Raw genomic sequence first — 24,319 nt, 5'->3', positions numbered from 1 at the left:
CGGATCAGACTCGTCATCAAGAGCTCATCAGAGCACACGCAGCGAGTTTGACAGGTGCACAAACGTACCGAGGGATTGGAGTCATGGATGACACGACTTCGATGAACGACTTCATGCCGACGCTGCGTTGATGAACGCAATGAAATCTGCTTCAAGCTGCTCTTGGCGACCTTGCTCAGCGAAATGGTCCAAAAGCCTTCGGATGGCACAGTCGTGGAGTGGCAATTGGAGTTACGGCGATGACGACTCCAGATTGACGTGGCTCTTGGTATCTAAGTCACATTAGCTGAGCTCAGAGGCACTGTTGATAGAATTTGCGAAGTAAGTGGCGTAGATCAGTGGACGAGGTTTTCTAGGCCTGTCACAGATTGGCATATCGGCTCATGTGATGTTATCGGAGCCCAGTGCCGCTTCATCAGATGATAGTGGAGATGGAGAGGTGATTTCAATTACTCACCGTTGTCCGGCCACAAGGTCAGATTTCGCCCTCTTGCGCTGCTTCTTCTCGGGCTCCGCTACAGCCGGAGATCTTGTTTGCTGCAGCGTGCTCATGATTTGACTGGCCATGCCCTCGCTACAGCCGAACTGGTGACAGCCATGCCAGGTGCTGCATTTGGCACAGGGCGCCTTCCTGATATGCCCTCGCTGCGAGTCTCGAGGTAGGTTCGAAACTTATCTGACATTGCGTCGATAGCCACGTCGGCGGAAGTGGCTCCGATTGTTTGGGTATGGTGAAAGGGTGATAACAAAAGGGATGTGCGAATGCGGTATGTGCGAGGTCGAAAGGAGTTTCGTGGTCTCAGTCACGAGGTCGACAAAGCTTGCGCAATGCTTCATTCCTGTCAGCTGTCAGCATTCCGTTCGGCAAGAGCGTCCAAGCTAAAGCAGAAGTGATCCCAAAGATCAGATATAATGAGCCAATGTTCTCGCCAGCGGTGTGAGTAGCACCTCGGCCGGTAATTCCAATTTTTTGCTTAAATCATCATTTCAGGGTCGGAGTTGGGATAGCCCTGCTTACCTGGTCTGTACCATCCACAGTCACTCCCAAATGCTGCGAGGCAGCCGGCAATCGCTTGCTGCTGCAGGTTCTGGGAGTTGAACAGCGCCAGCTGGTCGAAGGGTAGGTAGAATCGATCATTCGAGGACAAAGACGCGAGCTCGGCGGCGCCTATGAAGAATGATTAGCATTTGGATGCTGACCAACTATTCAACGTATAGTTGTGGTCGAAAGTCAATCAGACTGACGTAGCAATGCAGTTTCAGTCCTCCTTGGAGGTCAAAGACTCTAGTTTGCGGTTTTGCCATTTCATCAGGACATTTAGTGGGAAGTGTGCGGTGACCTACCGAGACGCGTGTGCAGGCTCACTTCACCATGTTGGAGATGCACAGCAACGATTCAAGGACTGGTGTTGGTGCGGACCAGTGTTGTTGTTCTTCGCGTGATGAGAAGTTGAAGAGCGTGTGCAATTTTGAACTTTGAGAAGACGAAGCGATGAAGCTTGGATCATGTCGGCCCGCACTGCCGCTTGCCGAGAAAGTGAGGCCTGAGGTTGAACATGTCTCCATCGGAACAATCTAAATTGCTGCTTTGGAAGACTCAGATATTCGGTGGACATCGCCACATTCGAGATGCGGTGGCTTTCGATGCCTCAGCGATGGGCACCGCTGCAGGACGATATTGTGAGACGGTGGGCTGGACAAGCATCGATGGCTTTTTACCGAGTGTTACCAAGGCTAGATCTCCAAATGGCAGCGGCACCATCAAGATCACGAAGGTCTCTGCTATTCCTAAGCTAGCATTTGATTTCGAAGTCATTCAACAAAAGTCGTCAGATTTGACGTGGACTCGCCAGTATTTGGAGTCTGGACTTTAATCGTCCCACTTTCGAGAAACATACAGCGTCCTTGCAGCAAGGGTTCAACACTTCCTATCTATACCTGGCTCACGACGACAGTTTTTCCAGCAGTCGTCTATGCGCAAGGTCGCAACACATCTGCTCATCCGCGAATCATTATGACCAACACAGGTGGTTTCCGTTATGACATTCTGAAGGGACGGTTCACCCTTGACAATGCGTACTAGTCCAACCCATACACGAATCTGTGGCAATATATGACAGCACCATGGGGAGTTGCCAAGAACATCCTGGCCAACATGCAGGTCGATCCTGTCTACAAGCGTCAGTCAAACAATGATCGCAATGTCTACAATTATTCAACTGGACTCTGGACCACTCCTGGATACTACACAACTGATGACTTCGGCAGCGATGGAGACAATACCATCCATTTCAACCGGGGCTATTATAACACTCCACATTACGTGGCCGCAAATGTCTCAACAAGCAACATCACCGACGATAGCACTCTGGTAGATGTCTATGTGACGAGCTTCTTTGCCGCTGCGACAGCGAAATACTTGACAGGGAACACTACAGGATGGGTGAACGTTACGAACAGCACGGGCGGAGGCTTCACGTCTTTCGACACAGTGCCTAGATATGCCCAGTTATTTTGGAACAAGGATTGTTGAGGAGTTATACCTTCTGGTCAGCGCCTGAAGAATCGATCGCGATCGTCATCTCCGCGTTAATAGGAGCACCAAGCTCACAGTGTTGTAGACAGTAGCAATATAGCCGCATTGAATTATGAAACACCGGGTACACGAGGCCCGCAGAGACCTGCGGCAAGCCCAGAGACTCTCAATCGATGTGTGTTGTTCCGTCTAAGAAGGTTCCTCACCGGCTTCCCAACGCCTCGCAACAGCCTCCTCCTGGATTCTCTTCCACGCCTCATAACTTATCCCTTTCCTCAACCTACGCACCTCCTGCTTGACGATGATAGTCTTCTGAACCATTTCAATCACCAGAGCCTTTGCCTGAGAATATTTCACCGGATTATCTCCTCGACCGTTGATCAAGTCATCGTGATTCTCTATCTCCACCTCCTGCCCTTCACGCTGCAGCTCAGCGACGACAGCATCTCTGAGAAGAACACCATCCTCGAGAAAATCTTGTGCATATTCTGCGGCTTTGGGAAGCATGAGATCGTGGACGTCTTTGAGTTCCAGGTATTCTGCGTCCATTATATCGATTGCTTCGTCGATTTTGGTCTTTAATTCTTCCCAAGCTTGGATCCGAGCTGGATGCTGCCACCATAATTGAACGATGTCTTGCGCTGGTTGCACGGGCTTCGCATGATTGGTGGGCTTGTTTTTTTGTACGCCTTTTTTCTTCCTATCAGTCGGCGCCATGAAATCGATGCTGCGTTCGGGGAGAGTTCCAAGACATGTGTAAAACTCATATATTGACAATGAAGTTTGCTGCCCACGAGTTTACCTTGTTCTGTTAAGACACATGTGGCATAATAGAATATCGGGTGCTTCGAGAAACAGTATATCCCTGAGATGCCGCGAAATTTCGTTGTCCATTGCAGCTCGTAACGTAACCCAGGTCTCACGTACTCCATCTAATGCCTAGCAGAAGGTATCTCGCTCTTAATCCTCAAACTCCACAAACGCCCTCATCCCTCATGATATTCCCATTCCCCTCATCTCGCCTTGTTGAAGTTCGCCTTCCTGACAGCAAATGGACTCTCCTCCGCCGTCTTCATCGGATCAAAGCTGAATAGTGTGCTGAAATAAAGTCCCAAAAACCTCACAATCATAGCAGGGACGCCTCTTCCTTGCGCGAATTGTCCAGGCGCAGTCAACATCTCCGCAACATTCGGAATCGCTGGCATCGCAGGTCCTGATCCTCCACCCAAAGGTCTGCCACTGCTCTCGCCTCCCAACTTCTGTCCCGAACCAGAGAAAGCGGCGCTTTGCTTCGCAGGACCTTTGGCCGCATCGGCAGCGGCGGAAAGGACGGCGGATCGAAGGGCAGTAGGATTGGCGCCGCGAATGGTTTCGGTGACTTTGGATCCTTTTAGGACGAGGAAGGTTGGCATCCTGATGTGCGTGTTAGCCTCGCCCTCCTTCGACTCGTGTATGCGCGACTTACGCAGAAATGCCATAGATGCCAGCAACATCTCTCTGGTTGTCCACGTTGACCTTGCAGAAGACTATGCGACCGGGTTTCGACTCCTGCGCGGCGAGCTGCTCGAAGACTGGCGAGATCACTTTGCATGGGCCGCACCAATCGGCATAGAAGTCCACAATCGTGTATGTCGCGGATGCAGTAGTCTGCTTGAAATGCCCTATCGAGCTGATGCTGATTACTTTGGAGCTCATCGTGGCTGGAGGTATGCGATACGCTTTGTCGTGGTGGTAAATTTGTGGAAACAAGCCGAAGCTGAGAGAGGTGGCATGACAGTGCAAAGCTTGGACCAAGAGTTTGGAGGGTCTGGATCTTTCACATGCTCTTCAATCTTGGCTGACTACCTATTAATGTCTTTCGTTTCGCATTGGAAATTCGTAACTGCTGTAATGATCTACCTTTTTACAATGCTTTCTTAACTTTCGCACACCAATGCTGTTCAAAAATGCTTCCTCGCCACCACTCATAATGTTCCCGAAATCCATTGATTGAGAGTTTGTCCAGTCGTGTATATCATGGCGACAACACCCAAAGTCATCAACGCAATATCGTATATTTTCTCTCCCTTCGTTTCCGCCATTCCTTTGTAATGTAGAAGCGGTGGATAAATGTAGACCAATGGCACACAAGCAAAGGCTCCGATCAGCGCCACGAACTTGTCCAGGTCGGATGCGCCGACAATGGCAACAACGCCGCAGAAGATCATAGCTGCGACTCGAACTCCATTCTTCTGCCACTTGACACTCTTGCTCTTCTTACCGCTGGCTTTATCACCGAACAAAGATTGCTCGATGATACGAACAGCAGGAAAGAGTTGAACCGGCTCACCAACCAGGACCGCCATTGAGTAGAGGAACTGCACTGCGTTGACCAGCTTGCTATCCTGCGGGAAATTTGATATGATCTGAATCTTTGTCTCGTCACCGAAAGTAGCATAGCACAAGGCGCCTACCGACGTGAAGATGCATGTGATGATAAACATGATTGCGTAAAGCAGATAAGGGAACTTCTCCGGCTCCTTCATTGACGACTGGATGGGTAAGATGAGACCAATGCCCTCAAATGTGAAGATAGCTGAGCCTATTGTGAGCGTGAAGGCCGAAGGGTTAAAGAGCTTCATGGTGGGTGCTGCTCCATATGAGCCGAGAGAGCTGATATCGTACCACCAGATGTAGACCAGGCCGATGAGGATGAAGACGTCGGCCAAAATGGCTGCGGGGCCAAGCTTTCCGATGTTGCGGATGAGTGCCAGCGGCAACAAGAGGACGAACTGTATAGCAATGAGCGAGTCAGTCCTGAAAGGCTGTGGCTTCTCGATGGGGACGACGGCATTGAGGAATGAAAGCAAATTCTCCGCGGTGAAGATTAGACCTGCACAGACGAAGCCCAGTTGGGAGAGGGTGATGGATCCCAAGATGAGTCCTCGGAACTTGTGGCCAAAAATTGAAGAGCCCAGCTCACCGTACCCACCTCCGCCATACTTTTGTCGGCATTGCAGGAGGAGGCGGAAGCAGAGAGTCGTTATGATGGAAGTCCCAATGAGGACACATGAGGAGAACAGAATCCCGCCATTCCTGAAGGCTTTTGGCAAGAACATGATTCCGGTACCCACGAAGGCCTTAAGCAAGGTAAAGAAAGTCTTAGTCGTTCCAGCGTTGCCATCTCGCTTGATGCGCTTAGAACTCTTGCGTCGTCCAAGAAGTGGTCGTCTTTCGTTGTTCTCCTCCGCATCGCGCTCTCCCTCCTCAATTGCGGATTCTGTTTCATCATCGGAGTCGGTGTCTTCGAGGTCCTCGCCAGCAAAACTCCCATATAATTCGAGAAAAGAGACAAAGTTCCTGGTGAGAGGGGTCGCAACGGTACTAAGTCGTCTTTGCACTTTATGCCTTTGGACGTACTGCCTGCGGAACCCACCAGGTTCCAACTGATCGCTAACCGGTGGCTCATCTCGTGGTATCAGTCGTGGGCTTGCCGGATGGGAAAATGTGTTGGACCGCCTGAGCGTGCTTTGATCTAGCTGGGCACGTGCTTTGATTTTGAAAATGTCGCGGTGCATGTCGCCACCTTGGAGTTTCAGGCTGGATTCTGGTTCCGGTGAAGCGATTGGAAAGTCCTCGACTTCCTCGGTGGCGCCATCGCCATCGCCATACACCACAGCCTCAGGTTCAGCAGAGTATCCTTCCGGGAGATGTCTATCGACAATGTCTGCCTGTCGCCGGGACTGCTCCGAATTCGGCGTATCAACGTAGTCGGCCCTGTCAGACATGGTTCTCGAATCGAAATTCTCAGGCAATTGGATCGTTCCTCTGAGCAGCTATACTCTCGAACAAGATGTCATAAAGATCTGAGGCGAGCAGAAACAGGAAAGCGAAGGTCTTGCATTACCACATGGCGTCCACAGCGATGTTTGCGTGATGATGATGAAGTTGTTGCTGGGATTGGAACTTCTAAGCTTCCAGGTTGCTTCGAAGATTGCTGCAGGGAAACAGAAGTCGTGGAGGTGGCCAAGTGGCGCGTGCGGCAGTCCCATGATTTGAAGTGCTGGGGCGGAGAAAGCTTAGCTTATCACGGCTACCAAGCACCTCCACCGACGTCTTGTCGCTGTCACGATCGACTATTTCGACGGATACAGATGTCGATAAAATAACAAAGGGCAGCGCAGTAGCAGTTCGAACGCCGAAGGATACTACGTAAGTTATCCAGCAACGCAGGAAGCAATGTCTATATCACATGGAAGGATGGCTCGCAAGTACATACAGTACTTGTCGCCAGAGCTACGTGAACCATTGCCATAATCACAGTGCGCCGAGCCTTCTCTTCTTCATACTGTAGGTCTTCCACGACGTACGATACCTTGCTTCTGGCAAGTGCATGGCCTTCATGAAGTTCATGCCAACGACTTTATGTCCCTTTTCTCAGATCCGACGCTTCTCACACCTCTTCAGGCTGGGTACTCTGCAGCCAGCAATACTTTCGATAAATGATCGGGTCTAACTCCTGAGCCGACTCTTTCTTACCGCTCGAGCAGTGCATGCCCTTTGGCAGACAAGATGCTGCTCTCGACATCGTTCTTAGCGTGTGATGCTCCCATGCTCAGGAGCGCTTTTCGCGTTTCCGGAGCGCCGCCCGTTTGTCCGGAGCCATGTATGTTGCACGACGCGGTCACAGGATTCGATCATGGAATAGTGCTCCTTTCTCCCATTGGTATTCCAGTAGTGGTGAGTATATTGAATAGCTTCGGAGGCAAGGATACTGCGGTGCGGGACTCTTTGACACGCCAATCCAGAATGGGAAGGATGACGTCGGGCATTTCGCGTCGACGCGACCTCTCCAAGGGCGTACCATCGTCTCTAAGAACGCAGCATCACGACACGGCACACGTTATGATTCTTGGAGTCGGCAAACAATTTGGCTCGGATTAGGACATGCGATAACAATGCTTTGAGCGACGGCCATGTCGTCGCAGAACGCCTTCTTCTCGTCCTCGCCCGTCTCCCCCAACGCGAGGCGCGCCAGGCGTTCGAAATACACTTGGAAACACCTTCATACCCTTGCCCATTCCGCCACGAATTGTCCATTGCGCGTGATTGCGCATATCGATCTCGATGCATTCTACGCCCAATGCGAGATGGTGCGGCTGGACGTGGACCCCGACCAACCTCTGGCAGTGCAGCAGTGGCAGGGTCTGATTGCAATCAACTATCCGGCAAGAGCGTATGGATTGAATCGACATGTCACCGTCACCGAAGCAAAGGAGAAGTGTCCAGATATCATATGTCAACATGTTGCGACATGGAAAGAGGGTGATACAAAGTGGAGCTACTCTGACGATGCCTTCAAGGAGATTGCTACCAGAAAGGTTTCGCTCGATCCTTATCGCATCGAGAGTCGCAAGATCTTAGCGACCATTAAGGAGTCTCTCCCAGCGGACAAGCAAAAGGTGGAGAAAGCGAGTATAGACGAGGTGTTTCTCGACCTCTCAGCACATGTGCACAGCCTTCTCTTGCAACGATACCCTCAATTGGACGCTCCGCCGCCTTATGATGACCCTACTGAGCCGCTTCCGAAACCTCCAACTACTGCTCTGGACTGGAAAGCTGATGCATTGGTCGACTTGGACAACACACACAACGAAGAGGACGACCCGGATTGGGATGATGTTGTTATGCTGATTGCTTCCGAGATTGTTCGGGATGTAAGAGCTCAGATCTTTAGGAAGCTCAAGTATACTTGCTCGGCAGGCATCAGCAGAAACAAAATGCTGGCCAAGCTCGGGTCGGGGTACAAGAAGCCCAACTCGCAGACCGTCATCCGCAACCGGGCGATACAACACTTTCTATCAGGATTCAAATTCACCAAGATCCGCAACAGGTGGCAAGTTTGGCGATGAAGTTGTAGCTGCTTTTAACACTGACTCTGTCTCTGAACTTCTTGCCGTGTCTATCGAGCAATTGAAAAAGCAGCTTGGCGATGGGTCTGGTTCCTGGTTGTACAATGTCATCCGCGGCGAAGACGATAGCGAGGTGAATCCAAGGACGCAGATAAAGTCGATGCTGTCTGCAAAGTCGTTTCGCCCGTCTATCAATAGCTTCGAAGTGGCTTGCAAATGGCTTCGAATCTTTGTGGCAGACATCTTTGGTCGCCTCGTGGAGGAAGGCGTGCTGGAGAACAAGCGACGGCCAAAGACCATCAATATTCATCATCGACAGGGAGCGCAGACACGGAGTAAGCAGGCTCCCATACCACTAGGCAAGACCGTCACAGAAGATGCACTTTTCGATCTCGCGAAGAACCTCATGGCACAAGTCGTGGTTGACGGCCGAGCGTGGCCTTGTGCGAACTTGTCGCTTTCTGTAGGTGGCTTCGAAGACGGTGTGACTGGCAATATGGGAATCAACACATTCCTCGTGCGAGGCGACGAGGCCAAAGCCATGAATGCAGCAAACCTTGAGCGCCAGGACTCGACAGAGTATCGGCGTGGTGGCAAGAGACGTAGAATCAAGGTCGGAGGCATCCCCACCTTTTTCCAGCACAAGTACAACAGCACCGGCAGCGATCGTGACGAAGATGGCGGAAATGCGACGCCTGTATCTGACCACGATCGTGCAGAGCATGAATTAGACGAAGGTGCTTCTCACGCAGAACGTGGCCATCATCACAGCTCTTCGAAATTGCCGCGTTCAGCCCAGACTGCGTCTACAGAACAGCCGTGGCCCGATCACGACCATACAAAAGCGTATCTTGCGCCTCCGTTCATGTATCAGACACCAAAGCCACCAGATCCATCTCAGCAAACCTCAATCGATGACTATTTCTGCGAGCGCTGCAAGAAGCACATGCACGTGGACCAACGTGCAGAGCACGAGGACTATCACTTTGCACAAGACCTACAAAACGAACAGAGTCCTCCTCGACCGCCACCGAAACCAGTGCCGTTAGCGAATCCGGCATCGTCGTCAAAGCCTAAAGGCCGAGGAAGACCGGCTGGTGGAAATCTTGGGCCGGAGAAAGGACAGAAGAAGCTGGCTTTTGGATAGCAGCAATCCTTTGACTGCATATAGACGTTTACAGGAAGATTATGAATTTGTGATGAGGTAGGTTGCATTGCGCACGCTTTTCATTGAACTACTGCTACGTCCACGTGGCTCCAATAATCAGCCCTGTATCAGATCTACGACTTGAGAAGAAGATCACTTCGCCCAGTGCATGCTGGACCACATGCACTTCGCTGTTAATGTGGCTGCTGTTCTGGTGCAGAGACCGGGTTATTATATTCCTGCGATCCTGCCAGCAGTTATACAAGCACGCTTGAATTCATAGTGCCTGCAAAACCCTCCGCATTTTTCACTCACAACCCATCCGTCGTCCAATACCGCCCCCTCATAGAAACGCAATTTTTTTTCCTGGCGATCACTTTCCGGCCGCGTTTACCGCGATGAAACCAACCAGACGTCTGATTTGCGCAGACAGGTGAGGCATGGCAATGTTTGTTGAAAAGCGACAGCTTCCACGGCAAAGGTGACTTCTCCAGCGTCGAATCAGATGGCCAGTGGCCTGAAACACGATCAGAACATGAAGAAGCTTCACATGAGGATCAACCCAGGTGCTGTTTACCCCGTCCCAAACTAAGTCTCCCAGGCACGGTTCTCTCATAACGAATCGGAAGCTGGGCGATTGAGAAAGGACCTCCCGTCGCGATGGTCGTTTCAGGCGGAGTCAATTCGCCCTCGATGTTTTCCGATATCCTCTTGGCAACGATGTCGGGAGTGGCACCCTCACAAGACCACAGATAGACCATCTTTGTGTATGCTGCTTCGGTCGTCATGTCGTGTCCCAGTTGGATTCCTGCCTCGACGAGCTTCCTCGCCGGCTCGTACGAGTCGCTTACACTTCCGTGTAGGCATTGCGTGATGTTGACAATCACCACGCCTCGCTGCACGGCTTTTTGAAGCGAAGGAATGATGTTGAGGGGCATGTTGCCGGCGCCGAAAGTTTCCAGTACCACGCCTTGGATTTGGGGAGGCGAGAGAATGGCATCGACCACTTCGGATGTGATTCCAGGATATGTCTTGAGCACGACGACTTTGCTAGAGTCCATGTCTGGGACGTTCTTGCTAGCGGCTGGTGCGGCTGTGTCTTCGGGGTGGAGTAAGTTGTCCCAGTGAACTACGATTCCAGTCTCGGAAACGGTGGCAAGCGGACCAGCGTTGGGACTCTCGAAGCCCGAATAACTCGACGCAGAGATCTTCGTGATTCTTGTACCGCGAAGCAGCTGATGGCCAAAGAAAACGCAGACTTCTGGGATTCGCAGGTGCGATGCTAGGACAATGCTTCCGAGCAGATTGTCCGAACCATCGCTGTCGGCGAAGAACATGCTTCGTTGTGCGCCGGTCAGCACCACTGTCTTCTGCAAATTTGGCATCAGCATAAAGGACAATGCTGCCGAGGTGTAGCCCAAAGTATCAGTTCCATGACAGATGACGAAAGCATCGAAGTTGGCTTCATTTGATCGTATAGTCTGTGCAAGCTGGTTCCAGGTAGGCGCATGAGCCGTGGAGCTGTCCAGTAACGGATCGAATTCCAGAACGGTACATTTGACATTCGCTCCACTTCGGTCTCGCGGCAGACGAAGCGATGGAGCTTCACGTGAGACACCATGTTCGTCGGTGATCTTCGTCGTCGGCACGGGTGTCCCATCATTGTACGTGGGATTCGGCCTCAAACATTCATCCAGAAAGAGCTTCGAAGTTGCCAATCCAGATGGCGTGTCCTGCATACAAATTGTGCCTCCGGCCACGATGAGCAGTATTGAAGGTTCGGGGGTGTTGTCGTCCTGGGGAGGCGTAGTGGCTCCATGGTTCATATATGATCGTCGGTTGGTAGATACGAAGGAAAGGAGGCGATAAATTCCGGAGGCCATTTTGAAGATTTCAAGTCAGTCGTGATCCGGAGACTGCGATGCTCACGCCGCTGGGTGGAATTCTTTTTGCGGCCGTAACCTCACAGCGCTACTTGCTGTCGACGGAATGGGAGGTTCCAGCGAGGTGTTGGTCGAACTCGTTGCTGTTCGGATGTGTTGGTCGTGTCTCTCTGGTATTGAAAAATCTTTCGTGATGCTATACTGGAGAAGAACTAGAGATGCAAAAATTTTGAAGTGAGAAAGGAACGTGAATAAAGAACGTCGGAATCATGGTGCTTATCAGCGCTGTGCCAAAGAAAGCAGAGGAAAAATCTTTTCTGTCCTGTCCTCACCAACTCACCGTCTGTCTCCATCTCTGCAATGCGGAGGCCCGTCACACTAGAACTATCGACGGCATTCCCTACGTGCCATGGTGATCCCGAAGAGTAAGTGTATCCCTAGTCGTGTTGCGCTATCAGAAAAAGTTACCCCTTCAAAATTGCGATTGGAGGAAGCTGAAGTACGTGCAGATAAAGAAGTGTGGAAGAGTGACGAAGAAACGCGGTGAGCGGGACGGCCACGTTCCGGCAAATCCCGACGTGAGCACCACATGAAGACATCAGAAGACCAAGAGACATGCATCTGTATAGTAAGTAATAAGAAGTGTATACGTATACTCAAGAGTGAGAACACGCTAAATCCACAATCACGCTTGCTAACCAGAGAATGCCCTGAAAAACAGCGCCCCACAATGCCGCTCCATGCTTGTTTGTTGTCGTAAAGTCATAGGCCTGCTGAGTAGTCCGTTGTTTTGCCCGTCTCTATCCTTCGTTCCCTTCGTTCCCTTCGTTCCCAGGTCGTCGCTATGGTATCTGAAGTTCCAAAAGCGTATGCTGTCCTATCCGCACCTTTGCAAGAAGACCACTCCAAGCTTCACTATGCATCTCAATCCCCGCAACCGTCGCTGCGACGATGTCTCTAACGGTATCGGCGTCCATCACGGTCGTAGATATACTCGCGTTCGTAAATGCGTTCGTCATATTTAGATCTTGGCGGCGCCGGGATAGGCGGTGGAGGTGGCAGCATCTTTGGCAAACGCTCCGACTCTTCCCGCTCCCATTGTATTTCGCGTATGCGATCGCGACGCTCTTTCTTGATCTCCTCGGTGATCTCAACCAGACGTAGAACGTCCTCCTGTAGAATGATTAGCCAACCCGCACAGACATATGTCTCAGCGAAACTCACGTATTTGAGATATTCCATGACATAGAAATGCTCATCCGTCTCTTCCCACTCGTAGCCCATCTCCTCGATAGCTTCCTTGATAACCAAGTCTTTCGTGACCTCGGTCCACATCTTATTGCGCGGACGTGACCGGCCGCCGCCTCCGGAACGATGTTCGTGAGTAATCTTAATTTCCTCCTTCGTCTCCGTGCGTTCTCGTGGCGGTGCGGGGGCTGGGGGAGGAAGAGCTTGTGGCGAAGAATACCCATTGCCGAAGTCTGATTCGTAGACACGATCGCCTGAGATGAATTTGCCTCGCCGCTCGCCATTGTAGTGTTGCCAGGTGATCTCCTGGGCACCGCCTCCAATTCCATCCATTCGCACGCGATTGGTACCTGGAGGTACGTCGACAAGACCCCAGTCACGGGTTGCGCCGTGGAGCGCCTCACCAGGGTAGGCTCGAGAAGCAATTTTGCGGTTGTAGTACTCTGCCTCAGCCTCCATCTCGTCGTCGTACCGTCTACTCACCGTGCGGGCCGGTGAGGGAGAACGCCTGCGAGTGCTCAGACTGACCGATCGCTTACGATCAATGCTGATGGACCTCCGTCGCGAGACCTGGCGATCATCTCGGTCCCACGAGTCTCTTTCGAAAGTTATATCTTCTTCGTACGCCTTTCCATTCCGCGTGCCTTTGCGACGAATCTCAATTTCCAGGTTGTCTTCTCGGCTCTCTTTGACGGGTGGAGGGCTTGGCGGAGCAGGTGCTGGTGGTGGGGTTGGTGAGCGCGCCCGCTCTACACCATGATCAATGTGTCTATGATGTGTAATGACCTCTTGAATGATTGGTGGCCGATAGATTGGCTCCGGTGGTGGAGGTGGTGGAGGCTCTGGGGTTGGCTCGCGAGGAGGCTCTGGCTCAGGCGAAGGAGATCTCTCTTTCTGTCGGCGAATAATGATTTCTTCTTTCTCATAATCTCGTGGTGGAGGAGTCCTGGGTCTGCGCACGATCCATTCTTCTTCCTTTTTCGCGACCAGTGCTCCACGGCTCATGGAACGCTGGCGAGGTGGCGGTGCACTGCGTTCCTCTCGAATGTCGATTTCTTCCCTAAAGACTTCACGACCGCGGGTAGGAGGTGATCGAATGCGTTCGCGAAAGACAATCTCTTCCCTATCGACCTCACTGCGAGGTGGTGGAGGAGCTGGCGATCGGCGTTCTCGAATCTCGATCTCTTCTCGTTCCACACGAGAGCGGGCCGGTGCTGCGCTGCGATCGCGCTCACGAATATCTATTTCGGTCTTCTCTACCAGCGTGCGTGGTGGACTCGGCCGATCACCCGCGCCTCTTCGGAAGCGGATCTCCTCAACAGGAGGCTCGCTGCGAGGTGGTGGAGGTCGGGTTTCCCTTTCATTCCGAGTAATGCTGATATCGATTTTCTCCTCTGACCGCTCCTCACGAGGGGGAGGTGGTCGCGAACGGGTTCGCTCTCGGTAGATGACTTCCTCGTCTAGCTCGCTCCGCCTGGAAGAAGGGTATGGCGGAGCACGATCAGAGGTCTCGCGTTCGCGGAAGACGACTTTATCTTCCTCCACTCTCTCCGGTGGTGCACGCGACCTGACAGTCTCGACGCTTCTTCGCCTGCGTGGGGTGGCACTGGTGTAGAGCTGGTCGTCGCGCTCCTCGCGCAGCACCAATTGGCCCGCAGTGCTGGACTTGCCATAGTCTTCTCGCAGAAAATCAGGCTGGCGTGGTCCGCGGCGGCTGGCAACTTCTGAGTCCCTCTCCTTGAGGATCGTCTCGGCTCGGCGGGGCTCGCGGTGTTCGGTGCGGGTGATATCAACTTCTAGGTCGTCATAATCTCGGTCTCTGCGTGGTCGTCGGTAAAAGTCACTTTCTCGCTCCTCATATCGGTCGGCAACCGGATAGTCGCGGGGGTGTCGAGACATTGTGAGTCGAGCGTGGTGGTGATGAATAATGCAGGAGTGAATGGGTCGGCTGCGGTGTGCATGCAGCAGGCAGCAGGCAGATGGAGAGGGAGGGAGATGGATCTGCTTCAGACAGCAGCAGCAAGACGAGGCGCCGACCAGGCGAGGCGGTGGACGAGGCAGGCAGGCAGGCAGGCAGTTGCCAGCTGCCGTGCGGTGTCCTGAGAATCAGCTGGTCAACGGCTGGGTAGCTGCCCTCTGTCTCCACCGCAGCTGTCTCGGCAGTGGTCAAGGCGGAAGTAGAAGCAAATGGCAATGGCAATGGCAATGGCAATGGCAGTGGCAGTGGCAGTGGCAGAGGCTACACAAAAGCCATGTGTCGTGTGCAGGCAAGCAAAGTCAGCGTGAGGTGACCGACTAGGATGTGCTCGACGTAAAGCAGGATCACGATTCACAATTCACCATGCACTTCCATGTGATGTAATGTTGCAGATTGAGACGGCCCAGACACCGCTCGCTCTGGCAGCAGTCCTTTTTGCGCCCTCGCCCTCGCCCTCGCCCAGCACCAGCAACTGGGCATCACAAGTACGCCATCCATACGCATGCCATCTTCTGCGCCATATTATTTTCTCATCCCACCGCGGCCAAGACAGGGGACGCCAGGCCAGCTTATGCTTATCCACCGATCCATCATCCAGCCCGAACCGTCATCATGCCGAACTCTATTTTGCCTTGAACAACGCACATCCATTACACACAAAGAGCCTGAACCGGCTTTGCATCCGAAGCCTGGACGGTCCGTGGGAAGGGGAGGGCGGAGGGCGGAGGGGCAGGCGGAAGGCGGAAGGCGGAAGGCGGAAGGCGGAAGGCGGAAGGCGGAAGGCGGAAGGCGGAAGGCGGAAGGCGGAAGGCGGAAGAACGTCTGCCACGCTCCGCTCTGCTCCGATGGCCGGCCGAGCAAGGGCACCCCCGTTTCATCGCTCGCTCTATCGCCACGCCTCTCCTGCCCAACCCAACCCAACCCAACCGCGCCAGCCTTTTCATCACCGCCCCTGCACTGCACTGCGTCTCATCATGCTGTTGCCACTCATCACACTTTGCTTTCTTGTTTCGCCCGAGTTTGAGGAGCTGCATGCTTGTCATCTTGTCCGACCATCGACATTCCTTCGCCGAGCACGTCTGCCCACTGCCCGTCACCTTGTACAGAACTACCGACATACGGAGGAATCAGCTTCTCCGACACAACCTTGGAAGCGTGTTGCTGTTCCTGTTGATCTTCTCTGCTGACACCAGCCGCTGAAACAGTCTCCGTCTCCGTCGCATCAATTTCAGCTCTCGTCCGAAGCACAAGCCGCCTCGCCATCTTCACAATTCATCTTGTAGGCCTTGTATGATTGACCCACAAACATTGACATGTGCAAAATGGCATACGCTGTACCAGAGTCGCTGTGTGCCTCAAGATGGACTGAGTTGAATCACCGCGGTTTCCACACTAGGAAGTGACTCACGGGCAGTAGCGTTCCACAGCCTCAAACTGTCTTACAAACAGTCTTGGATCGCATGATTGAATGAGCTTCGCACTTCCAGCTCCATGATAGCCAGCGTCGTGATCAATTCCGAGCAATCTGCCGTCCACAAGAATCGCCAAGAGAAGCCATAATTTGCAATCCCCATCAGCGACCATGGGCAAACGCAAGCAACACGACCTGGATGGCAGAACATTAGAAGGCGGAGGCCAGCTCATTCGAATCGCATACTGCCTATCTGCACTTACTAGAATCCCGGTCAAGGTCGAGAATATCAGAGGCAATCGCTCCCGTGGAGGTGGCCTCAAAGCGCAACATCTTGCCTGTGTTCAGTGGCTCGCACGTGCAAGCAATGCTCAATTGTCAGGAGCAGGCACAGGCAGCAAGACTCTGCTCTTCACTCCGGACAAGAGCACTGCAGATCCATCTCCCGCATTCACCAAGAAGACTCTTCAAGATGGCAACCAGGCCTACGAATGTCGCCTCGATATCGGCACGGCTGGGAGCACAGGACTTGCTCTCCAAGCCATATTGCCGTTCATCCTCTTCTCCCCCCTCCCAAGTCCACTCCCGATCCACCTTCGAATCAGCGGCGGCACCAACGTCTCCGGCTCCCCATCCTTCGAATACATAAAGCACGTCCTCCTCCCAACACTATCTCGCCTCGGCTTCCCAGAAATCACCGCAACCCTCGGAAAACGAGGCTGGTCCCACGGCGGAGCAAGCATAGGAAACTTCACCCTCGAAATCCCACCTCGACCATCCCCCGTGCTCCCAGCATTCACATACCGGCCTTCAAACCCAACCCTCTCAAACCCCTCCTCCCTCCGCGCAATTTTCCTAGCCCCAATCTCCTGCCACCAAGCCTTCACCACCGCCCTCAAAACCTCCCTCACCACCCACTTCTCCACCTCCTTCCCCCTCGGCCACGGAAATCTCGCAATCCAACACCAAGATTCCCAAAACGACAAGAGAATCTACTTCATCCTCATCGCCCGAGTCCCACATCCCGAAGCTCCTCAAGGATCCTACATTCTTGCTCGCGACTGCCTATACGATCAGAGGATCCGGAATGGTGATGAAGCTGCTGCGGAGATGGCGGATTCCGTGACCAAGGATCTTGTCGCCGAATGGAAGTCGGGAGGCTGGGTGGATGAGCACATGCGTGATCAGCTGGTGATTTTCCAAGCTCTTGCCAAAGGGAAGAGTCAGGTTTTTCCCGGCGTCGATGAGCATGGTGATGAGCGGGAGCCCAGCTTGCATGCGAGGACGGCCGAATGGGTGTCGAAACAGATTTTGGGCGTGAAGTTCGATAGCGAGGGAAGTTGCGAGGGTGTGGCGTACGGTGACGAGGATGAAGGAGCCGATGATCGATTCCTGGAAGGTGTCGAAAAGCTTCAGGGATGATCTGTGAAGACTTCATCAGCAAATTGCATGCAGCTCAGTCCGGCATTGAGAGAGTGGAACCACGGTACAGGAAGGTCTGGTCGCTCTCGCACACAGTACACTCTAGCTCAATTCGAGACAGAATTCTACCCATGAGAAGCCCGAGTTGGGCAATCCATGAATTTCGCAAACTCCCCAGCGCCGTATCCTCTTGCCGTTTTGGCCACCCGGCCTCTATTCGCATTATAACAAGCTCTTCCCACCCTATGCAACAATGCACCGCTTTTTCCATCCCTTCTATCGTTTATGTGACAGTGTAACCACCGTCCACGCGGAGATCAGCGCCGGTCACGTAGCCAGCTGCGTCGGAAAGGAGGAAGGTGACAGCGCCCATCAAATCTTCTGGGCGTCCCATCTTACCCTGTGGAATAAGGCTTGTCCACTTCTGCGCCAGTTCGGGGTTGTCGTCGAGGATCTTCTTGGTGCTGCAGAATCGTCAGTGTCTCGAAATCATGCTGTGGGGAAGATTGGGCTTACAGTGCGGTGAGCATGTAACCTGGCGAGATGCAGTTCACACGGATGCCTGCATGTGCCCATTCAACGGCAAGTGAGCTGGCGAGATGTCGCACAGCAGCCTTTGCGGCGTTGTATGGTGCTTGCGGCTGTGGGACGTTCACGATTGCGCCAGACATGCTGCCAATCATGACCACGCTTCCGGTAGCTTTCCTTGCCATGAGGTGCTTGGCGACAGTGCAGGACCAGATGTAGGTTCCGTCCACGTTGACGCCCCACAGCTTCTGCATGCGGTCATGAGGATATTCAATGGCATCGAAGTTCTCGGTGAATCCTGCAGAGGTGACCAAGTGATCGACCTTGCCATGGTCCTTGAGGATCTGGTCCATCGCTTGATTTACTGAATCCGGAGAAGAAACATCGCAGTAGTGCGCTGTAACCTTGGGAACTTTGGTAGCTCCCGGATTCTCCTTCTTGAAAGTTTCCATCAGCAGCTGAGCCTGCTTCTCGCCTTCCTCCTCTGCAAAGATTGTCAGGTATTGAAAACGAACGTCTCCGAATTAGCTAGCTTCACGTACTGTTCAAATCGACAATGGCTACATCAGCACCGCTGATTACCAATGCCTGGGACATGACGAGCCCGAGACCTCTGGCACCTCCCGTCACAACACCCACGCGGTCCTCCAAGCTGAAGGTCGCCAGCGTACGCTTGAAATGGTAGCCACCACGGCCCTGGATTGGGCGCGAGCTAGGCAGATCCTCCTCTTCTGGGTACTCGACCTTGATGGTGTTATCTGTTCGCGAGAATTGACCCTCGTGCTCAAAGGCGCCGCGCTTGCCAGCGGTCGAGTACTCATCGTGCTTATCCTTGACCTCCTCGTCGCTTCTGGCTCGAGGAGTAACGCGAATACCTCGAGTAACCTGTCGAGTGAGGGCTGCGGCGGTTGGCGGTCGGGTAGCAGTCGTAGAGGCTCTTGAGAGCTGTCTGAGGATGTTGTGCTTGAACATGTTGAAGGCTGTTCTTATGTGGCGGTGTGAAGAGAAGCAGGCAATGGCGAGCCTAGGCGGAGCTCAATGGTTGATGTAAGTGGGATGGTTGTTGGTCGGTGCACAGAAATGGTCTGAGGAAGGGCGGCTTGTGATGGAAGAGCTTGTGGTGGGTCGGATTAGCTTGTAACGCAAACACAAGACTCGAGTGAAGAAGAGAGCAGGTGGTGTTTTCTTCACACTCAGGGTCTCGCAGGAATGACGACAAAAGGCCCACAGTGGACCTCTCCACATTCGTCGTCTTTCCTTCACTCAGTCCGACGAGACTCGTGTTCTCATGACATGTGTTATTCTCGGCTCACTTGTTGAGCTGCTGATCAACGCAGGTTAACAAAAAAAAATGCACCAAGCTCTTCCCAGCTTCGAGATCTGCCCTGCCCCCAGAAACTCTGGCAAAATGCAAGGGTCCTCATTGGCCGACTGGGGTCGCATGCAGAAACCCCGGCTGGACTGGCCTTTCCTAGGAGTGCTGCGTATATTGCCATTTCAACGAGTATACGGAGCATACTACACATCTACGAAATTGAAGTAGGAAGCAACTGAGGCAGAAAAGCGGATACAGATCCTGAAGCATTCTTTGACATTGCTCCTGTTCAATCGTGCTCCTCTTTGTCGTATTCCGTAGACGACTTACAACCTTGAATGCACTCTGAAATAAATCCTGGTTCTAGTCTAAGCTTCTCGTAGCATTTCTCTCGGCGTACCATCCCCTACCACCTCTCCTCTGTCCATAGCAAGAACCTGGTCAAATCTATCCAACACCACAGAGCCAACACGATGCACAATCGCGACGATCGTGTAATGCCGGAACTCCCGCAAAATGACCTCCCACATCCGCTCGTACATTTCCGCGTCTACGGCAGACCCGATTTCGTCCAAGAGCAGGATTCCGCCTTGCTCGTCCTTCTCGGCGTCAGCACGACTTTTCCGCCGCTCGGCTTGATTCTTCCTCAGCACAGCCCTCGTCAGCCCAAATAACTGCAGTTCCCCTTGCGATAACATTTCGTTCGATAATGCCGTCTCGAGTCCGCCTCGATCACGGATAACACCTGTCAAACCCACCACGTCGAGCGCTTCAAGACAGTCTTCTAAGCTGCACTGATTGTATGGATCAAGGTTCTTTCGCACCGTGGCGTCGGGAAGGAGTACTGTGGTTTGCGGTACGGCGATGATGCGTTCTCGGGCCACTGAGCGTGGGACATGGGCGAGCGGATGGTTGTCGATGAGGATGGTGCTTGATGGAAGGGGATCCAATAGGCGGAGCAGAAGCCGGAAGATGGTAGACTTGCCGCTGCCGGTGCGGCCAACGATGGCGACTTTTGATGAGGCGGCAATTGTGAAGCTGACGTCTCGGAGTGCCAGAAAGGTCGGGGGCTTCTGTTGGGAGAGTAGAGCCGCTCTGGACGTTCCACCACCGTAAGTAACGTTCACATTCCTGAATTTGATCTCGCCTTTCGATAGCCTGTGCGGCTCAACTTCACCATCAATGAACACAGCTTCATCGTTGTTCCCGGCTCGACGCGCAAAGGCCTGTAATCTTCCCACTGTACCTATCGCGATATCCATTCTACTGCCGTATTCGACGACAGTTGTCAGAGCCTCGCCCAAACTCAACAGGGCTATCAATGAAGCCCCACTAATGGCAGCATTCAATTGCAAGTTCACCGCCAAGGCTACCAGAAGTGTCGCCATTCCAGTCACTACCATACCGAGCACGAACTCGAGCCATCTCTGGATCATCGCGAGTAAATAGGCGGCTCTCTGGGAAGTATCAAGCATATCATGATTCTGTTCAAGAAAATGCTTCTGCCAACCAAAAGCTCGGATCGTGCTTATGCTTCGTACCGTCTCCAGGAAGTGCGTGTACAAAGGCTCTTTGGCCTCCAGATCCAGGATACGCAGTCGTCGGGCCGTGCGAAGATACACTCGTTGCACGAACCAGCAAACGGCCAACATGAAAGGGAGGCTGATCAAGACGTAAGGAGACGCGCTGGCCAAGACGGCAGTCATGCCGATTGCAACGAAGGTGTTCAGGACGGTGTTCATCGCAGCTTGTGTCAATTCGGAGTCGATGATGTTCATGTCCTGCGAAAACAACGAAGTGATTTCTCCATGATCGAGTTGCGAGAAGAGCCGGAGTGGAGCATGCACAAGCGCATGGAGAGCATCGCGATGCACCTCTCGACTAGAAACTTTGCTGATTAGCATGAAGCAGGCGGTCATGCTGACGATGAGAAAGATCAAAGTCGTTGCTTTGAGGAGGCCGAAGACGCCCAGGTAAAACGATGTCGATTCGGAGAACCTATTCTGGTTCCAGAATGAGAGCCAGATCGTGGAAAAGTTCAAGCAGAATGCATAGATGAGCGCCAAGGACAGGAAGACCAAGAGAGGCATACTGCCGCTAGACCGGAGGTAGTATTTGTAGAAGGAAAGGTCGCTTTTCAGAGATTGATCATCCGACACATTCTTGGACGAGGTGAGCGAAGGGGCCCGAGAAGTACGAGACTCTTGCTTGGTAAGTTTAGAAAGCCCTTCTTCGAGATTGGATTTTTCGCGCACCGTGCCAAAGGAATTTTGTTGTTCCACAGATTCAAAGCAGTGGTATGAGCTGTTGGGGGGACCATAAGTACCGCGATCCTTTTCAGATGGCGCTGCAGGCTCAGAGGTATTGTTTGATACGATGACCTGGTCAGATACACTCTCGTCATTACTGGGCGCGGTACATCCGGGAGTGAGGTCAATGACATGATCAGCTGCATCCACATATTGTCTGGAGCTGGTAGCAAAGATGGCAGTTCCACCACGGCGCTTGATCAGGCCATCAGGTCCCATCACGTTATCGTACACGTGCTGCGCGGTGCTGCGATCCAGACCGCTGAGAACATCGTCCAGGATGTAGATCGATGTTGACGCATAAAGCGCACGAGCCAGAGCAATCCTGCTACGTTGTCCGCCGCTCAGACTGGAGCCATTACTGCCGACTTCCGCCTGGTCGCCGTTCTCCATTTGACGAAAGTCTTCTTCCAACATGGCAGCTCGGATGACCTCACAGTATAGACCATGATTGAACGTCGCAAAGCCAGTGATATTTTCTCTAATCGTCCCGTTCAGTAACACAGGACTCTGTTCGCAGAAGCCGATGGCCTGGCTGGCGCTGCCATGCATGATAATTTGTCCGCTTGCATATGGACATTCACCCAGCAGAGCTTTGCATAATGTCGATTTGCCGGAGCTGGTTGGACCAAAAACTACAGTTAAGCCATTACACGGAATCCAGGCGTTGAAACCGTGCAATACAGGAGATTCGTTTTTCCATCCAAGATCACAGCCAGCAATGGTGATCGCGGCATTGTTTGCAAGAGCGGCAGCAGAGGTGCCTCCCTCGAAGTTGCGGCGGTCGTTCCACGGTTTTGTTCCAAGGTATGCTCGTATACGACCAAGACAAGCACAGGCTGCGAGGAATGGAGATATGACCTGAAATAAGTGAGAGACCGGCTCTGCAATCAGCGGGATCAGGGCAATTGACTGGTAGAACGTTGCTGTAGTCAAATTGCTGCGAGTAAAGGCCAGTGTCAAGACTGGGCTCAAATTGACGGGAACGAAAGCCATAGTCAAGATCAGCAGCTGAATTAGTCGATATCTTTGCCCAATATCGATCTCGTGCTCCCGCAGGCTTTGAATTGATGCATGTGCCGCATTGGACAGCTGCGTGGCTTGAAGCGATTCCATGTCACGAACAAGATTCGCAGTACACGTCGTACGCTGCTGCCTTGCTTCAATCCAGGCACGCTGGCGTTTGGGAATGGCTCGTCCAAGTAATACTGTAAGTGCCGTGACGAGAAGCACAGACGCAAGAGGGGCTAAGGCTGCGGGTCCGACCTGTTGGAACAGTAACCATATCGCAAAGGCTGCTTCAAGCGGACAACTCCACAACTCGTGCAGGCTGCGAAAACCAGTGCGGATTCTCTCGACTTCGGTGCCCATTAGAGTTAGGCCCTCCGCTTTAGATAAGGCTGAAGAACTTCCCATCAATGTATGAAAGTATAATGCTTCCATTAGCCTCGACCTTGCCATGCACAGCCAACGTTCGTGAGAGTACGAGTACCACGACCTTGCCGTCACGGACCCAGTATATACCAAGAACGTGGCAAAAATGAGGAGATAGCCGATCTTTGTAGATTCTGAACTTCCACGACCTTGCAAGTGGTGAAGGATCGCCTTCAGAAGAAAGACCTGCGCGAAGGAGAAGGCAGCAACCAGTGCTCTAGGGACAAGTGTTGGACAAAGTTGCAGCAATAGCGGACCGGAGAGCAAATTGATCGACTTCCATCTTCCGCTTGCTGCGTGCGTCACGCCTGGGTTCGACGGCCTTCGAAGCCATCGAGTGGTGGTTAAGGAAGGCGGCAGGGGGTAGAGGTCTGCGAGGAGCAAAGGCTTGAAGTAGCCCATCCGCAGAAGTGGATGGAGCCAAGCAAATGATGCAAGGCTGAAGAGTCCGGCGACCGCTTCGGGGGTGCGTTTGTAGGTATGCAGGTTCGCATTCTTTGGCAAGCATTCTAGGAGCAGAGCCCCAAGTTTCAGGGCAAGGATTGCTGTAAAGAGTCCAGCATATGCTTTGAACATCTGACTATTAGCGACAAGCCACGACGTTCGCGCCTGAACAACTCCCCAGCTGATGTCGAAGACCAAGTAGCCTTGCACTATCACGGCCGGTCGTGGAGAGCGCCATTCTTCTAGAAGAGATGTCACAGCCAAGAATGGGACTACGACAGTCGAAAGTACAGCAGAAGCGATGTAAGGTCGGGCGTCGGGAACGTCCAATGTACTGCAGACCGCCAGCGTGCTTATATGAGCTGCCGCAAGGACGAGATAAATGTACTATAGTCTTTCAGCTGACCGATGTCACCAACACTATTGGAATTTTGAATTGCTCACTATCTTGCAGGTGCATGGCCAGCCGGCGGCATTGAGTCGTGGTCGATGCCATATCTGTCGCACTCTCCCGCACGAGACCAAGATAGCTAGTAGCGACAGGGCGATAGGCACGACCAAGTGTTCGAAAGGTATCGTGAAGTCAAGGCCACGGCGACAGCCATGCGCAAGTGGTCCCCAAGTGGAGTCGTCTGGGCAGGCCTGCTCGTGCTTCATGACACTGGCAATAAATTACAATACTGTAGACTCCCCGAGTCTTCGAAAGCTCAAGAGCACTAGCATCTATTCCAGTATTCTTAGTTGACCCTGGCTTACTTTTATTAAATCGTGAA

At 52.8% G+C, this 24,319-nt stretch overlaps 12 protein-coding genes across 12 annotated transcripts; 4 read left to right on the top strand and 8 right to left on the bottom strand.

Moving 5' to 3' along the window:
- Positions 1 to 118: 118 nt before the first annotated feature.
- MYCFIDRAFT_210920 (uncharacterized protein) lies at positions 119 to 1,434 on the bottom strand. Its single transcript, XM_007927030.1, has 4 exons — positions 1,345 to 1,434; positions 1,019 to 1,168; positions 458 to 839; positions 119 to 272 (listed from the first exon to the last, which is right to left on the bottom strand). The coding sequence occupies exons 3-4, from the start codon at positions 565 to 567 to the stop codon at positions 176 to 178; spliced, it is 207 nt and encodes a 68-aa protein (XP_007925221.1). The 5' UTR covers positions 568 to 839; positions 1,019 to 1,168; positions 1,345 to 1,434; the 3' UTR covers positions 119 to 175.
- Positions 1,435 to 2,155: 721 nt separating this feature from the next.
- Positions 2,156 to 2,533, top strand: MYCFIDRAFT_195600 (uncharacterized protein; the record flags this gene model as incomplete). The annotated part of the gene is made up of 1 exon (XM_007927029.1): positions 2,156 to 2,533. The coding sequence occupies one exon, from the start codon at positions 2,156 to 2,158 to the stop codon at positions 2,531 to 2,533; it is 378 nt and encodes a 125-aa protein (XP_007925220.1).
- Positions 2,534 to 2,725: 192 nt separating this feature from the next.
- Positions 2,726 to 3,085, bottom strand: MYCFIDRAFT_195599 (uncharacterized protein; the record flags this gene model as incomplete). The annotated part of the gene is made up of 1 exon (XM_007927028.1): positions 2,726 to 3,085. The coding sequence occupies one exon, from the start codon at positions 3,083 to 3,085 to the stop codon at positions 2,726 to 2,728; it is 360 nt and encodes a 119-aa protein (XP_007925219.1).
- Positions 3,086 to 3,585: 500 nt separating this feature from the next.
- Positions 3,586 to 4,210, bottom strand: MYCFIDRAFT_124741 (uncharacterized protein; the record flags this gene model as incomplete). Its single annotated transcript, XM_007927027.1, has 2 exons — positions 3,586 to 3,949; positions 4,002 to 4,210. Coding segments are annotated over 2 exons (573 nt in total), but the record flags the coding sequence as incomplete, so codon positions are not given.
- Positions 4,211 to 4,378: 168 nt separating this feature from the next.
- MYCFIDRAFT_210919 (uncharacterized protein) lies at positions 4,379 to 5,662 on the bottom strand. Its single transcript, XM_007927026.1, has one exon. The coding sequence runs from the start codon at positions 5,632 to 5,634 to the stop codon at positions 4,501 to 4,503; it is 1,134 nt and encodes a 377-aa protein (XP_007925217.1). The 5' UTR covers positions 5,635 to 5,662; the 3' UTR covers positions 4,379 to 4,500.
- A 1,806-nt stretch (positions 5,663 to 7,468) lies between these two features.
- Positions 7,469 to 9,574, top strand: MYCFIDRAFT_203083 (uncharacterized protein; the record flags this gene model as incomplete). Its single annotated transcript, XM_007927025.1, has 2 exons — positions 7,469 to 8,318; positions 8,398 to 9,574. The coding sequence occupies exons 1-2, from the start codon at positions 7,492 to 7,494 to the stop codon at positions 9,572 to 9,574; spliced, it is 2,004 nt and encodes a 667-aa protein (XP_007925216.1). The 5' UTR covers positions 7,469 to 7,491.
- Positions 9,575 to 10,131: 557 nt separating this feature from the next.
- MYCFIDRAFT_135451 (uncharacterized protein) lies at positions 10,132 to 11,400 on the bottom strand (the record flags this gene model as incomplete). The annotated part of the gene is made up of 1 exon (XM_007927024.1): positions 10,132 to 11,400. The coding sequence occupies one exon, from the start codon at positions 11,398 to 11,400 to the stop codon at positions 10,132 to 10,134; it is 1,269 nt and encodes a 422-aa protein (XP_007925215.1).
- Positions 11,401 to 12,414: 1,014 nt separating this feature from the next.
- Positions 12,415 to 14,604, bottom strand: MYCFIDRAFT_195594 (uncharacterized protein; the record flags this gene model as incomplete). Its single annotated transcript, XM_007927023.1, has 1 exon — positions 12,415 to 14,604. The coding sequence occupies one exon, from the start codon at positions 14,602 to 14,604 to the stop codon at positions 12,415 to 12,417; it is 2,190 nt and encodes a 729-aa protein (XP_007925214.1).
- Positions 14,605 to 14,625: 21 nt separating this feature from the next.
- On the top strand, positions 14,626 to 16,243 carry MYCFIDRAFT_173549 (uncharacterized protein; the record flags this gene model as incomplete). Its single annotated transcript, XM_007927022.1, has 12 exons — positions 14,626 to 14,658; positions 14,685 to 14,753; positions 14,783 to 14,843; positions 14,869 to 14,959; positions 14,983 to 14,992; positions 15,023 to 15,058; positions 15,082 to 15,852; positions 15,877 to 15,887; positions 15,916 to 16,031; positions 16,054 to 16,066; positions 16,101 to 16,131; positions 16,157 to 16,243. The coding sequence occupies 12 exons, from the start codon at positions 14,626 to 14,628 to the stop codon at positions 16,241 to 16,243; spliced, it is 1,329 nt and encodes a 442-aa protein (XP_007925213.1).
- Positions 16,244 to 16,265: 22 nt separating this feature from the next.
- On the top strand, positions 16,266 to 17,516 carry MYCFIDRAFT_134777 (uncharacterized protein; the record flags this gene model as incomplete). Its single annotated transcript, XM_007927021.1, has 1 exon — positions 16,266 to 17,516. The coding sequence occupies one exon, from the start codon at positions 16,266 to 16,268 to the stop codon at positions 17,514 to 17,516; it is 1,251 nt and encodes a 416-aa protein (XP_007925212.1).
- Positions 17,517 to 17,607: 91 nt separating this feature from the next.
- On the bottom strand, positions 17,608 to 19,016 carry MYCFIDRAFT_203082 (uncharacterized protein; the record flags this gene model as incomplete). Its single annotated transcript, XM_007927020.1, has 3 exons — positions 17,608 to 17,980; positions 18,033 to 18,528; positions 18,587 to 19,016. 3 exons carry the CDS (start codon positions 19,014 to 19,016, stop codon positions 17,800 to 17,802), a joined length of 1,107 nt encoding a protein of 368 aa, XP_007925211.1. The 3' UTR covers positions 17,608 to 17,799.
- A 711-nt stretch (positions 19,017 to 19,727) lies between these two features.
- Positions 19,728 to 24,203, bottom strand: MYCFIDRAFT_133575 (putative ABC transporter; the record flags this gene model as incomplete). Its single annotated transcript, XM_007927019.1, has 3 exons — positions 19,728 to 21,566; positions 21,642 to 23,933; positions 23,991 to 24,203. The coding sequence occupies 3 exons, from the start codon at positions 24,201 to 24,203 to the stop codon at positions 19,728 to 19,730; spliced, it is 4,344 nt and encodes a 1,447-aa protein (XP_007925210.1).
- Between the last annotated feature and the right edge of the window lie 116 nt (positions 24,204 to 24,319).

This window comes from Pseudocercospora fijiensis (genome assembly GCF_000340215.1).
Source record: "Pseudocercospora fijiensis CIRAD86 unplaced genomic scaffold MYCFIscaffold_3, whole genome shotgun sequence".
Taxonomy (NCBI): Eukaryota; Fungi; Ascomycota; class Dothideomycetes; order Mycosphaerellales; family Mycosphaerellaceae; genus Pseudocercospora; species Pseudocercospora fijiensis.
Note: the sequence above shows the minus strand (reverse complement) of the source record. Positions and strands in the feature narration are given on the sequence as shown.

Coding starts and splice junctions, on each gene's coding strand:
- MYCFIDRAFT_210920 (XM_007927030.1), bottom strand. CDS start 567: ATGGCCAGTCAAATCATGAGCACGCTGCAGCAAACAAGATCTCCGGCT. Junction 273..457: donor GACCTTGTGGCCGGACAACG/GTGAGTAATTGA, acceptor AATGTGACTTAG/ATACCAAGAGCCACGTCAAT.
- MYCFIDRAFT_210919 (XM_007927026.1), bottom strand. CDS start 5,634: ATGTTCTTGCCAAAAGCCTTCAGGAATGGCGGGATTCTGTTCTCCTCA.